Source organism: Ranitomeya variabilis, chromosome 3 (assembly GCF_051348905.1).
Source record: "Ranitomeya variabilis isolate aRanVar5 chromosome 3, aRanVar5.hap1, whole genome shotgun sequence".
NCBI lineage: Eukaryota > Metazoa > Chordata > Amphibia > Anura > Dendrobatidae > Ranitomeya > Ranitomeya variabilis.
The window spans coordinates 721,607,364-721,621,310 of NC_135234.1; the positions used below are offsets into that span (position 1 = coordinate 721,607,364).

Consider the following 13,947-nt stretch of genomic DNA (forward strand, 5'->3'; position numbering starts at 1 on the left):
TTCAATGGAAGTCTTCAAACAGAGGCGGGACAGAATCTGTCTGAGATGGTTTAGTGAATTCTGCATTGAGAGGGAGAATGGACACGATGACCCGTGAGGTCCCATCCAACTCTAACATTTTATGATTCTAGAGTTGGCTCTTCTTGAGTAACATTTCTGGTGAGTAGAATCCTAGAATGTTAGAGTTGGAAGGGACCTCAGGGGTCATCGTGTCCAACCTCCTGCTCAATGAAAGTTTCACCAAACCATCTCAGACAGATGTCTGTCCAGCCTCTGTTTGAAGGCTTCCACTGAAGGAGAACTCGCCACCTCTTGTAGCAGCCTGTTCCACTCATTGATCACCGTCACTGTGAAAAAGTTTGTTTCTAATATCTAATCTTTTTCTTCTCCCTTTCAGTTTCATTCCATTGCAAATGAGAATAAGGATGTTCCCTCTACACTGTGACATCCCTTCAGATATAGAGTAACAGAGCTAGTAGAACTATAAAGCTCAGCAAAAAATCGGTTGTAACACATTCAGCCATCTGTGGTTTGTTCTGGAGTCTACACTTATCACTGTATTTACGTATAGAGATAACAAGGCACACAGCTCGGGACAGTGAGCTCGTTAACAGCAGATTGGCTGTAGAGCATTACCATCGATATTAGGAGTCAACTTCTCTCCTTGCGTGCGTGTACAGGGAGAGTCCTGTCTGTCACTGGCAGTGGGAGTGGAGAAGTTGCCAGGGACCCGCCTTTACGACTAGTCTCAAGTGCGGCTTATTCCCTGGGCCGGCTTTTAAAGTATTTGATATTACGTGGCATTTACATTGAACTCAATGGGCAAAGGTTAAAGAGCTTTAGCAGAGAGCGGGTCTGTGAATTTATAAAAAGAGGAAGCTATATTACACCTATATGCCCTTATTACGTATACAAAAATGGAGTGTGACTTCCGTATGTACATGGGCTTCTGTTGGGTGCCACAGGTACTGAAATATGCTCCTAAAGAATATAACAACCCAGAAAGCATGTATCTGTATAAAACCAGGACGTACATAGGTAAACGCTGATATACCTCTATGGGAGCCCCATTACGGCTCTGTACAGAACAATTATAATAAGGAGATGTGCATGAGCCTGTATGATTCCTATATGTCATATTACCTGCCCGGGGCCGTCAGCCAATTTTAGATAAACCGTAATCTTGAGTTAGACATAAACGACACGACCTTATATCTTCTCTACTAAACCCAAGGGTGAATATTACTATTTCTATAAAACCATTATTGTACCTCTTCCTGCCCAATGTACTATGTCAGTTCGGATGAAGACGGCACTTTCACCATTACATGGCACAACAGAGCACGGATGACAGATTGCCTGTATTTTCCCATTACCGTAAATTAACATTCGCCATCTCTAAATTGCCCATTTTGCACCCGGGATGTTGGTTACTTCAATTCATGAGACGGCGATCACTAATAGGAAAATATATTTCATGAATTATTAGCAGAGATGGAATTTCTGGTTCATTTCTTCAGGGATAACAGTTTTGTGTCACAGTTTTATTAATATATACAACACTTCTAAAAATGACAAGTCGCTGCCACGTGTACCGGGAACACATGCAAGAAGTAATTACATCCTCTTACACCGTGCAGGGAACATTAGCACCGAAGTATCACCAATTATACCCGCCTCACATCGGGGCCCGTCAGGTTCTCGTGCTGCTTCTGATTACCCTTTCCGTTAAATGTTCCTGGCCCCCTGAAGGAGCAGTGTGAACACAGCCTAAAAATACAGGTTACCATAAAAGGCAAACAGACGACCCTAATACACGACCACCTGCAACGTCAACTACAAGTGTAAGGGACATTGAGGCTACACACATTTTACAAAACAGCCTGGTAAAACCTCAATTTAGTGACCACATTTGAAACTATTATTTTTTTATTTTTTTTATATTAAAAAAAAACCACCAGAAAAACAGGCAAAGGTGCTTACCTGTCTAGGCCTTGAATCAAATGCACTGTCATGGTGCAGCGGGCCTAAGTAAAGATGGCGACTACACAGGTGTGGTAATACCAATGAGACAGCCAGGCTGCAATCAGGGATTAGCCGCTTGGCACACCAGTGCAAACAAATAATCTGCAGCAGTGTTCACACAGAGAATGCACAGCATCTGGATCAAAGCCTTTTAGTAACGCCCTGTGGCGAGCTGCCCAGTGCTAACTGTAATGCGTCCCGTGTGAACAGAGGCCACAGTCTACAAAGCCATCTGGGCACAACTGCACCCCAAAAGGAAAAAATAAAGTGCACAAAAACATATAAAAAAAATGTGAGGTATTAGTTAATATTATGGCCACAATACGTACCACGTCAAGGGTCCTCACACTTGCCAGTCCTACTCTAACAGCAAAAACCACAAAAGGAGGAAAAAAACCTCCACAATTTTAGAGAAAACACCAGAAAAACAGGCAAAGGTGCTTACCTGTCTAGGCCTTGAATTAAATGCACTATCATGGTGCGGCAGGCCCAAGTAAAGATGGCAACTACACTTTACTTGGGCCCACTGTACCATGATAGTTCATTTGATTCAAGGCCTAGACAGGTAAGCACCTTTGCCTGTTTTTCTGGTGTTTTTTTTCAAGAATACTGGAGGGGTTTCCCTCTATCTTCCTTTTGTGGTTTTTGCCATTAACCTTCTATAGTTCAGTGTTGCACTGTGCATGGCTGGTTGCAGAATGAGTTAATGAAGAGTCCATGGACTCTCCAGGTAGTCATGTAACCGATGCAGCTACTGATCAGTCCGGGAGCGGGAGCAAAGTCCGGGAGCAAAGTCCGGGAGCAAAGTCCGGGAGCAAAGTCCGGGAGCAAAGTCCGGGAGCAAAGTCCGGGAGCAAAGTCCGGGAGCAAAGTCCGGGAGCAAAGTCCGGGAGCAAAGTCCGGGAGCAAAGTCCGGGAGCAAAGTCCGGGAGCAAAGTCCGGGAGCAAAGTCCGGGAGCAAAGTCCGGGAGCAAAGTCCGGGAGCAAAGTCCAAACTTTTTTTTTATCCTGCACCACACTATAGCTATTAGGAAGGAGTGGTCCAGTAGGGACGACCCATTTAAGCTTTAGGAATTCAGGTAATGAAAAGCAAGCCATGGTAATACTAGAGACTAGATAGGCAAGATTTGACTATTGGTAATGAGAAAAAAGACCATTTAAACACCCTTAAAGGAATGCATCACTTTCACATGAAGCAACTTGAGAAGCCATTTTGTAACTATGATTTGCAGCCTACACAAAGGTAATCTATGCTACCAGAATTTTTGTATTTTTAAGGCGACGTAGCAATAATGCTAAAAGCTTGTTTTCTACATCAACTCTCCTTTTAACACTAAACATAACAAATAGTTAGGAAACCTTATAATTAGGTGAATGTAGTCATCAAACACAGCAGGTCTATATTGGCAACATATGGGCAAGTAGACAATTGCATCATGTCGACAGTGATGCAGTGCCCACGGCTTAGGGACAGTTGGGATGTAGCGGGAATCTGACCCTGCTATAACGAGGACAAAGCATTTTCAAAGTCGAGCTCCACTGGTACCAAATAGTTAATAATCCATGCCTCTTTTCCCTCATCTTACGGGTCTGAGTCTCAGAAACCTGAAATAGTTTCCCGAGAGAATCTGAAATTCTAATGTCCTGAAACAACAAGTTCTGACAGTCCTGTCCAGATGGTTACAGCATCTGGCCAATGGGCTCCTGGCAGTGTTGGTTTTAGAAAGTGGGAAGAGGGATTTAACATTAAATATTCACTTGAAGTGGACAGCTGTGATAAAAGTCGAGAGAATATTATCTGCAAATGTTCTTGAAGTTTTCAGTGTAAACCCAGAAATATTCAAAGCAATAATGTACCTGCTATTTTCTTCTCCACTGCGGTCATCCTCGTGGTCTCCATCACCATCACTGTCATCATCTCCTCTGTACTTATCGGGGTCAGGAAGGGTGCTGAGGTCTAATTCATCTTCACTGTCATCCTGGTCAAGGTAAGCGACAGCCTCCTCATCCTCCTACAAAAGACCAAAAATATACCAAATGTTAGTAACTCCTAACCCTGAAGGTGGCCATACACCTTGATACTCGGCTTGGCCAAGTGTTCATACGATCTGAATAGGTTAAGAGGAGAAAGTCAGATAGGGAGAGAGAGAGGGGAAAGGAAATTCTGATGACCTATCTCCCCTGAAAACAAGTACTGGCATTGAAATTGTAACAAGCTGTTCCTTCTTTTCCCTGAAATCACAGTCAGGGTGGAGTTGTGAGGCTCCCATAGACATCAGATGGTCGGCAATATAGAGTATAAAGTTAAATTTAACCATGCTCAGACGAACAATGTTACTAGATCCCTTGCAAAACAAAACAAAGAAAAACAGTGCAGTCGGAGAATCTTAAACCTTAAAGAAAATTACATGTTTGGTAAGTGACAGGTCCTCTTTACCTGGTATAAAATGACGCTTTTCTCCTGAATCAGGAATAGTTTATTTCTGACCAATAGAACATGGTCCTCAAGAGCATGCCCACAAAGGAAAATTGAGGACCATGCCTCCTTGGCTATAAAGACTAGATTTATATATAGGGAAGAGAGAGAAATATCAAGAATGGAGAGGCACAGGTACAAAAAAAACAATAAAAAAAAAAGAAGAGAACAGCGGCAAATACACCTGCTAAAAACTTTCATATTTATGGCAGGTCCGCTTTAATCTGTTTATACCACACTATGTATTTTAAGATTCCACTTTTGCTACCAGGACAACTTTCACCCTTTTGGACAGACAAATTAAACCTGAATTAAAAAAAAAAAAAAAAAAAAAAAAAAAAAAAAAAGTAAAATCTATATACATACATACATACAGTACAGACCAAAAGTTTGGACACACTTTCTCATTTAAAGATTTTTCTGTATTTTCATGACTATGAAAATTGTACATTCACACTGAAGGCATCAAAACTATGAATTAACACATGTGGAATTATAGACTTAACAAAAAGGTATGAAACAACTGAAATTGTGTCATATTCTAGGTTCTTCAAAGTAGCCACCTTTTGCTTTGATGACTGCTTTGCACACACTTGGCATTCTTTTGATGAGCTTTAAGAGGTAGTCACCGGGAATGGTTTTCACTTCACAGGTGTGCCCTGTCAGGTTTAATAAGTGGGATTTCTTTCCTTATAAATGGGGTTAGGACCATCAGTTGTGTTGTGCAGAAGTCTGGTGGATACGCAGCTGATAGTCCTACTGAATAGACTGTTAGAATTTGTATTATGGCAAGAAAAAAGCAGCTAAGTAAAGAAAAAAGAGTGGCCATCATTACTTTAAGAAATGAAGGTCAGTCAGTCTGAAAAATTGGGAAAACTTTGAAAGTGTCCCCAAGTGCAGTGGCAAAAACCATCAAGCGCTAGAAAGAAACTGGTTCACATGAGGACCGCCCCTAGGAAAGGAAGACCAAGAGTCACCACTGCTTCTGAGGATAAGTTTATCCGAGTTACCAGCCTCAGAAATCGCAGGTTAACAGCAGCTCAGATTAGAGACCAGGTCAATGCCACACAGAGTTCTAGCAGCAGACACATCTCTACAACAACTGTTAAGAGACTTTGTGCAGCAGGCCTTCATGGTAAAATAGCTGCTAGGAAACCACTGCTAAGGACAGGCAACAAGCAGAAGAGACTTGTTTGGGCTAAAGAACACAAGGAATGGACATTAGACCAGTGGAAATCTGTGCTTTGGTCTGATGAGTCCAAATTTGAGATCTTTGGTTCCAACCACCGTGTCTTTGTGCGACGCAGAATGGGTGAACGGATGGACTCTACATGTCTGGTTCCCACCGTGAAGCATGGAGGAGGAGGTGTGATGGTGCTTTGCTGGTGACACTGTTGGGGATTTATTCAAAATTGAATGCTATTCCATTCGGTTTGCGTTTAGCTGGATCATCATTTATTTTTCAACAGAACAATGACCCCAAACACACCTCCAGGCTGTGTAAGGGCTATTTGACCAAGGAGAGTGATGGGGTGCTACGCCAGATGACCTGGCCTCCACAGTCACCAGATCTGAACCCAATCGAGATGGTTTGGGGTGAGCTGGACCGCAGAGTGAAGGCAAAAGGGCCAACAAGTGCTAAGCATCTCTGGGAACTCCTTCAAGATTGTTGGAAGACCATTCCCGGTGACTACCTCTTGAAGCTCATCAAGAGAATGCCAAGAGTGTGCAAAGCAGTCATCAAAGCAAAAGGTGGCTACTTTGAAGAACCTAGAATATAAGACATAAATTCAGTTGTTTCACACTTTTTTGTGAAGTATATAATTCCACATGTGTTAATTCATAGTTTTGATGCCTTCAGTGTGAATGTACAATTTTCATGGCCATTAAAATACAGAAAAATCTTTAAATGAGAAGGTGTGTCCAAACTTTTGGTCTGTACAGTATATAAATTTATAGACAATTATAATGTAGTATCCTCATCCTTGCAACAAAGTCTAGTTTTTTTTGGGGGGAAAAAAACATGAAAAGTATGACATGTCTTCATATTCATGAGGACTGGAGGCCTCAAAAATCTTCAAGATCCAATTAACAGTAAAAATCACAGCAGACACTAGATGTCCTGATAAGATTCAGGGGTTTATTTTATATGCAACTCATATAATAGGGTGGGTGGGGGTCTGATAACATGAGGAAAAGCTCCGGTATCACATCACCCTATAAGCTTTTTGAAGGCTGCACAGGTGGAAGGCTGACAGACGTTTCTTGCTGCTGTCCGTTGCCACGTCTTCCAGGGAGCATTGTCCTGAAGACACTATACTGCCTGGATTGCCGTAACGCTCTGTAAGAACAATTTATTTCATCTTGTAGAGATATTTCATGCACGTCAGGATTTCTTGTTGGTAGTTTACTAAATTCACGGGTCACAAAGCCGTTCTCTCTCAGTCAATAATCAGCATGTCTGAGCAGAGCTTGTATCAGGACCATTCAACCATTGCAAACGCTGACCCTTGTGAGTTGTCGGGCTCTGCAGACGTCGTCACATGAAGTCAAAAGCAGCTGGTCTGATAGATGCCGTATACATAGTCCACAAACACGACAGACTTCATCTGTAAATTTGCGTGATAAAGATCTTTACAGATGTCAGACAGATGGGGCATTGCTTATGGATCATCCCCATTTGGGAGAGGGTGATGTTAGCACAAACTCTATAAACCGGTTATGGCCAACTTAGACATATATAGGCACACCTCACCCATTGCACATTCCCCTCTGGTTCTCGTGCCATCTCCAGAACAGTAGTCCCCCAATTAGTCAGGTGGAGCGTCTGTCAGCCACTGTATCCAGGGGTGGAATGAACGAAGATGTGGCCCTCACCATTCACTCCTATGGCCTACGACAACATTACCAGGCGGGCTAGGGGGTTCGAAGCCCGTATTCTGGAGATAAGTGTGTGTCCCAGGAGTCCGACCTGCATCTGTCAGACATTTATGCCATATCCTGTAGTTTTTATTAGGTAATCCTTTAAGGATCTACAAATATTAAGGTATTGAATTGTTACCCAAAATTAATGTCTTTTTCACTAATAAAATGCTTTAAAAAGGAAATCGGTCATCAGATTTATCCTGCCCAAACCAGCACCTCTGCAATTTAATTCTCAATAGAAATCATTTCCTTTCTCATTTCATAATATACAGCTGGTTTCCTAGACTAGATGCCACATCTGGAACCTATCAGCGGTGGTCGATCTCCAAAACAAGAAGTGCAGCACTTACAAGTAGGGATGACTGGCCCCGTGGTCTCTCTCGCTCCTCCCCGAACTGTAGTACTGACTTCCTGGAGAAGTCCGTGTTCGGAGTTCAGCACCGGACACATTCGGGTTCACTCATCTCTACTTATGAGCTCTTTCCTATGTAACTTGTAAGCACTGCTCTGGAGCCGGCCATGTGGATGGATCTGGACGGTTTCAGTGTCTCGTGCTCCCTTCATGCTGCAGCCGCAAAGGCGCCTCTGCTTGCAGCATTGTAAAGCGCACTTTAGACCAGTAACTCAATGACGCCGCTAGTCCAAACTGTCAATCAGCAGGAGCAAGAAGCCCTCCGGCAAGCGGGAAGTTGGAAAGCAAGGAAGCAGTAGCATTGCTACCGGGGGGCAGAGGGGCGGTCGCCCTGGGCTCTGAGGGGGCCCACCCGGAGCTACGCTACTGTAACTTATCAGCATGCACAGCACGCCGATAGAGTTATACTCCGTTGCAGAGCAGGGAGACACGATCTCCCTGCACTGCCACCCAGCCACTATGGGGCACCTGAACAGGCGGGGGGCCCGGTGCCAGCAGTACCTCCCCCACCCTGTCATCGCTAGTTCAACTGTATCGGCTATACAGTGAGGGGTCAGTATACTGTTTGGGTGGTACTATACAGTGAGGGGGCATTATACTGTGTATAAGAGAGCATCATACTGTGTATAGAGGAGCTGTACAGGGGGAGGACCCAGGACATTATTAAATATCAAGCAGGCACTTATTGTTATAGGGGAACTCAGATTACTGTGACTGTTAGAGGCACACAGGGCAATATTACTTTCTAGGGGGCAAAATGTGGGCACTGTTTTCTAGGGCACTTGGACCTGGCATTACTATATTATAGAGGGTTTCTTTAGAATCTAGAAGGCACAGAGAACCACACAGCAGGTGCAGTAATAGGGACACATATGGCAGCAGCGGCTCAGTATTGGGGTATCAGGTGCAGTAATAGGGACACATACGGCAGCAGTGGCTCAGTATTGGGGTATCAGGTGCAGTAATAGGGACACATACGGCAGCAGCGGCTCAGTATTGGAGTATCAGGTGCAGTAATAGGGACACATACGGCAGCAGTGGCTCAGTATTGGAGTATCAGGTGCAGTAATAGGGACACATACGGCAGCAGCGGCTCAGTATTGAGGTATCAGGTGCAGTAATAGGGACACATACGGCAGCAGTGGCTCAGTATTGGGGTATCAGGGGCAGTAATAAAGTCACATATGGCAGCAGTGGCTCAGTATTGTGGTATCAGGTGCAGTAATAGGGACACATATGGCAGCAGTGGCTCAGTATTGGGGTATCAGGTGCAGTAATAGGGACACATACGGCAGCAGTGGCTCAGTATTGGGGTATCAGGGGCAGTAATAAAGTCACATATGGCAGCAGTGGCTCAGTATTGTGGTATCAGGTGCAGTAATAGGGACACATATGGCAGCAGTGGCTCAGTATTGGGGTATCAGGTGCAGTAATAAGGACACATACGGCAGCAGCGGCTCAGTATTGGGGTATCAGGTGCAGTAATAGGGACACATACGGCAGCAGCGGCTCAGTATTGGGGTATCAGGTGCAGTAATAGGGACACATACGGCAGCAGCGGCTCAGTATTGGGGTATCAGGGGCAGTAATAGGGACACATACGGCAGCAGTGGCTCAGTATTGGGGTATCAGTGCAGTAATAGGGACACATACGGCAGCAGCGGCTCAGTATTGGGGTATCAGTGCAGTAATAGGGACACATACGGCAGCAGCGGCTCAGTATTGGGGTATCAGGTGCAGTAATAGGGACACATACGGCAGCAGCGGCTCAGTATTGGGGTATCAGGGGCAGTAATAGGGACACATACGGCAGCAGTGGCTCAGTATTGGGGTATCAGTGCAGTAATAGGGACACATACGGCAGCAGCGGCTCAGTATTAGGGTATCAGGTGCAGTAATAGGGACACATACGGCAGCAGCGGCTCAGTATTGGGGTATCAGGTGCAGTAATATTGACACATATGGCAGCAGTGGCTCAGTATTGGGGTATCAGGAGCAGTAATAGGGACACATACGGCAGCAGCGGCTCAGTATTGGGGTATCAGGGGCAGTAATAGGGACACAAAGCAGTAGCGGCTCAGTATTGGGGTATCAGGGGCAGTAATAGGGTCACATATGGCAGCAGCGGCTCAGTATTGGGGTATCAGCAGGATGAGGAGTTTGTACAGGTTGGGAATAGATGGTGATGGGGCTGGAATATGAAAGGGAAATGTGTCTGATGTATTCTCTGCAGCAGAGTCCTGGGTGGAGAAGTTGTCATGTCAGTCTGGGCCAGATGGAAAAGACGGGAAAAGTGAACGATTTCGTCAGAAAGAACGTCAGCGGTAAGTCATTATCTGTAACTGTGCTGTGATCTCTTAGATGTTCGGTAGGACTGCCCATATGGCGGTAATATCCATATTGGTCTTTATATAGAGATTATCTTCAGTAACAGCGCGGTCATCTGCTGAGGTTCTCCTCCACTATCAGGGTGCATCACCCAGCTGTAATCAAGGTTACCTGGTTAGGGGCCCACTCAGAAGATTCATTCCCCTGAACCAAAACCCTAGCTACACCTCTGCAAGGAAGCATTGTGCTCCTGAAGTTAGAAGATATGATCAAACTTTTAAAGGGGTTGCCTGACACCAGAAAACCATTTTCTGTGTATACAAATACAAAATAAAAAGATTTACTAATGAAGGAGACAGCTGTGATAAAGAATGGGACCTTAGTTAATGAACGGAGACAAGAAGCCAGTCATCGATCACAAGGAAGAGGAATGTTTGCGCTACCTAAGGCCATGACAATGTGTTAGTGCTGGTAGAGTACCTCCAATCTGTGCCCGCCAGTAACATTTCAAAATGAACACTTAGTGAATTATTCAGATTTTTTTCACAGATTTCCAAACTACTGGACATGGTACATAGCTCTATATCTAGTTCTGTCATATTGATATATATACACGGAGCGCAGAACTGTGTACCTATATAGACTGAATAAACGGAAGCCCATATACTTCCACACCTGTCATTAATGGGATTCCAGTATTTAGTTGGGTTTATATACAGGGCAATAAGTACAGCAGAAAAAACAAAAGACTTTCAGTGACCCCGAGGGAGCACTTGGCCCCGAGCGTATTGACCCTTGCAGGGTAAGCAGCAGCGCAGAGAATTGTAGGAAAGTGTTAGACTAGGATCATGCATACATATATATCGTGTGCATATCTCCTGCCCAGGAGAGAACCCAACATCTACAGCCGAGCATCAATTCATTGCATTATCCCAGGCGGACGCTTCAGGTCCTTATTAGTGATGAGCGAACGACGGTGTTATCCGCCATGCTCAGAGTGTCTTCGGCGCGCTCGAAAAATATGTTTGAGTCCCCGCGGCTGCAGGTCTCGTAGCTATTAGACATCCACAACACATGCGGGGATTTACTAACAGGCAATCGCTACATGTTTAGTGACTGTCGAACATCGGAGAGACATGCAGCCGCGGGGACTCGAACACATTTCTCGAGCACGCCGAAGACACTCGGTTAGCACCGGAGCATGGCGGATAACACCCTGTCGGAGCACGTTCAATCAACACTAGTCCTTATAGATAATGCAAATGTAACAAAATAAGTCAAAATCTCAAAAATCTTTTAACAAAATAAATTTAAAAAAAAGTTTTTTTATTTTAGTGTATATATATATATATATATATATATATATATATATATATATATATATGTGTATGTATGTATGTATGTATGTATGTATGTATGTATGTATGTATGTATGTATGTATGTATGTATGTATGTATATATATATATATATATATATATATATATATATATATATATATATATATATATATACATATATATATATATAAACCCTCCATAAAATCCATATAATCCATCTGTCTACCTGAACCTATAATAAGTATTGACCGCTCACTCTTGGAGAAATTGCTCGGACTGTCTAGACAGACTGTATAATGTCAGCAGAGTCTTGACAGATTTGACGACTGCTCCATTTTTTTTTTCTGCACGATTTTGTTGAAAAGCAGTAGCGGAGCCTTGAGGTGATTTTTTTTTCCCATATCCTTTTTTTCTCTTCTTCTGGATATGAGAAGGAGAGAAATGACAACCAAAATCCCTGATATTCCAGGCTCCTTCTACATTCTTGAGGTCAGAGCTGTCAGCGCACTGCTCAGAAAGCGATATCAATGCGGACTCTTCTGTGTGCGCTCCGCTGCGCTGATCTCCACAATTCTCCGCAGATCCCCAGGGAGATTAAACCTGCATTGGGATTTTCTGTTCTCGCTTTTTTTCTTTCTTTTTTTTTTTTTTTTTATAAACTATGGCAGCAAGTTTGTTCTGTCGGATTTTTTATTTTATTTTTGCAACTGCAATGCTCCTCCTCTTAGAGGGTATAGAGAGAAAAAAAAAAAAAGGCAAGCCAAGAAGTAGTGGAGCCGAACTGCACCACACGGACGACTCTGGATAAATGTATTATAGATTTTAACCAAACAAAGGAAGGTGCATAAAAGATGTGATTTGTCATTGTGGAAAGCAAGACTTATTCGCTGTCAGAAAAGGGCAATATTTATTCAAATCTCGTTATTTCTAGGAGAGAAAAATAGCTCACGTTGATCAAAGTTTGTGTCGTGGAAAAATGCACCTAAATTTGGCAAGAAAAATGGTTACGGTCCATCAAGGGATACGGTTTGCATCTGAAGCGGAAATTTCCAGTGGCCATCACTAGGATACGGATAATGGACGTTATAGTATGTGCGCAGAATTTTTCAAGGAGTTCTTGAAGTGCGTCCGCTCAAAAAAAAAAACACAACATGAAGGACTCATCCTATTCATTTCTATTAAAACAATTGCTATTCATGTATTCAGTCTTTTCATCCCGAACATACAGCCAATGTCCTTAAAGGGAATCTGTCAGCAGGTTTTTGCTACCTCATCTGAGAGCAGCCAGATGTAGGCAAAAAGAAGCTGAATCCAATGATGTATCATTAAGATTACTGGGTGCAGCCGTTCTCACACAATCAGCTTTTAGATATAGCAGGAAGCAGAGCTGAGAAAGCTAACCACGCCCACACCAAGCTCTCAATACACAATGCCTATAAACAGTGAGGTGCCCATCACAGGAGGGGGCGGAGTCAGACCAGGAAGCATGCGCTGCTGTGTCCCAGCAATGATGAGCTCCTGGTGCTAAAACAATCATTGCAAGCAAACAGAACCACAGAGCTTAGTAAGAGAGGCATTGCCGATACCGGTGTTTTAACCCTTACTTCATGCTGTAATCAGATTACATAGCAAAAAACCTGCAGACAGATTCCCTTTAAGAACTGTCTTTTGCATAAAGAAGGACAAGGAATCCTGGAAGTGATTATACGGCCCCACCGAGTCGTGATCTTGACAACATCAAGTCCCGTAAAGCTTCCCCTGATAAAGCAGTGATACGCATTCTAACCAGACTCTTGATGCCTTTATCATTGATCCTCTCCCAACTGTTTGGACGTCACATTATTGTTTTTGTAAGGTTCTGTGTTATTCTTGGTTTATGATCTTAACAGCATACTTCATCTTTCTATGGCTATTTAATATATCTTTATACCCATCAATATCATATGCATAGTGCTAAATTGATTTGTATATTCGAATACTTTATAATTCAGGTCTATTAATTTGCTACCTAAAATTCTACTCATAATATCCATATCAATATAGCTTGTGTTAAGGTGGTATGACTTATTGTGCAGTACTTGACTGTTATTCTACCTACAATAAATGTATAGGACATTTTATACAAGTGCGTACAATGCCATATGTATCCAGTCTGTGTAAGAGTACATTGAGAAACAGAAGGATTTGCAAAAGCGACATCCACTGAAGATCAGGGGTCAGTCCTCCAAGATGTTGGGAACAACCTCCCTGCGAAGTTCCTACACAAACTAAGTGTGCCTGGAGGAACTGATGCCTTGATTCTGTTCTGAAGACAATAGGCTTTCACCCTAAATATTGATTTGATTTCGCTTTTTTATTTCTGCACTTAACATTTTATTAACTTTTTTTTTTTTTTTTTAAACCATTCTTACTTTGCAGGATTTTCTTTTTCACACCAGCCTA

The 13,947-nt window shown here is 43.1% G+C and overlaps 1 protein-coding gene across 1 annotated transcript in view; it reads right to left on the reverse strand.

Moving 5' to 3' along the window:
• The window catches only part of DDX10 (DEAD-box helicase 10), a 265,027-nt gene that overhangs the window by 39,058 nt on the left and 212,022 nt on the right, over positions 1–13,947 (reverse strand). The window contains exon 17 of the mRNA XM_077298338.1: positions 3,883–4,037. Within this exon, the coding sequence (XP_077154453.1) occupies positions 3,883–4,037 (155 nt within the window). The remainder of the gene's footprint in view (positions 1–3,882; positions 4,038–13,947) is intronic.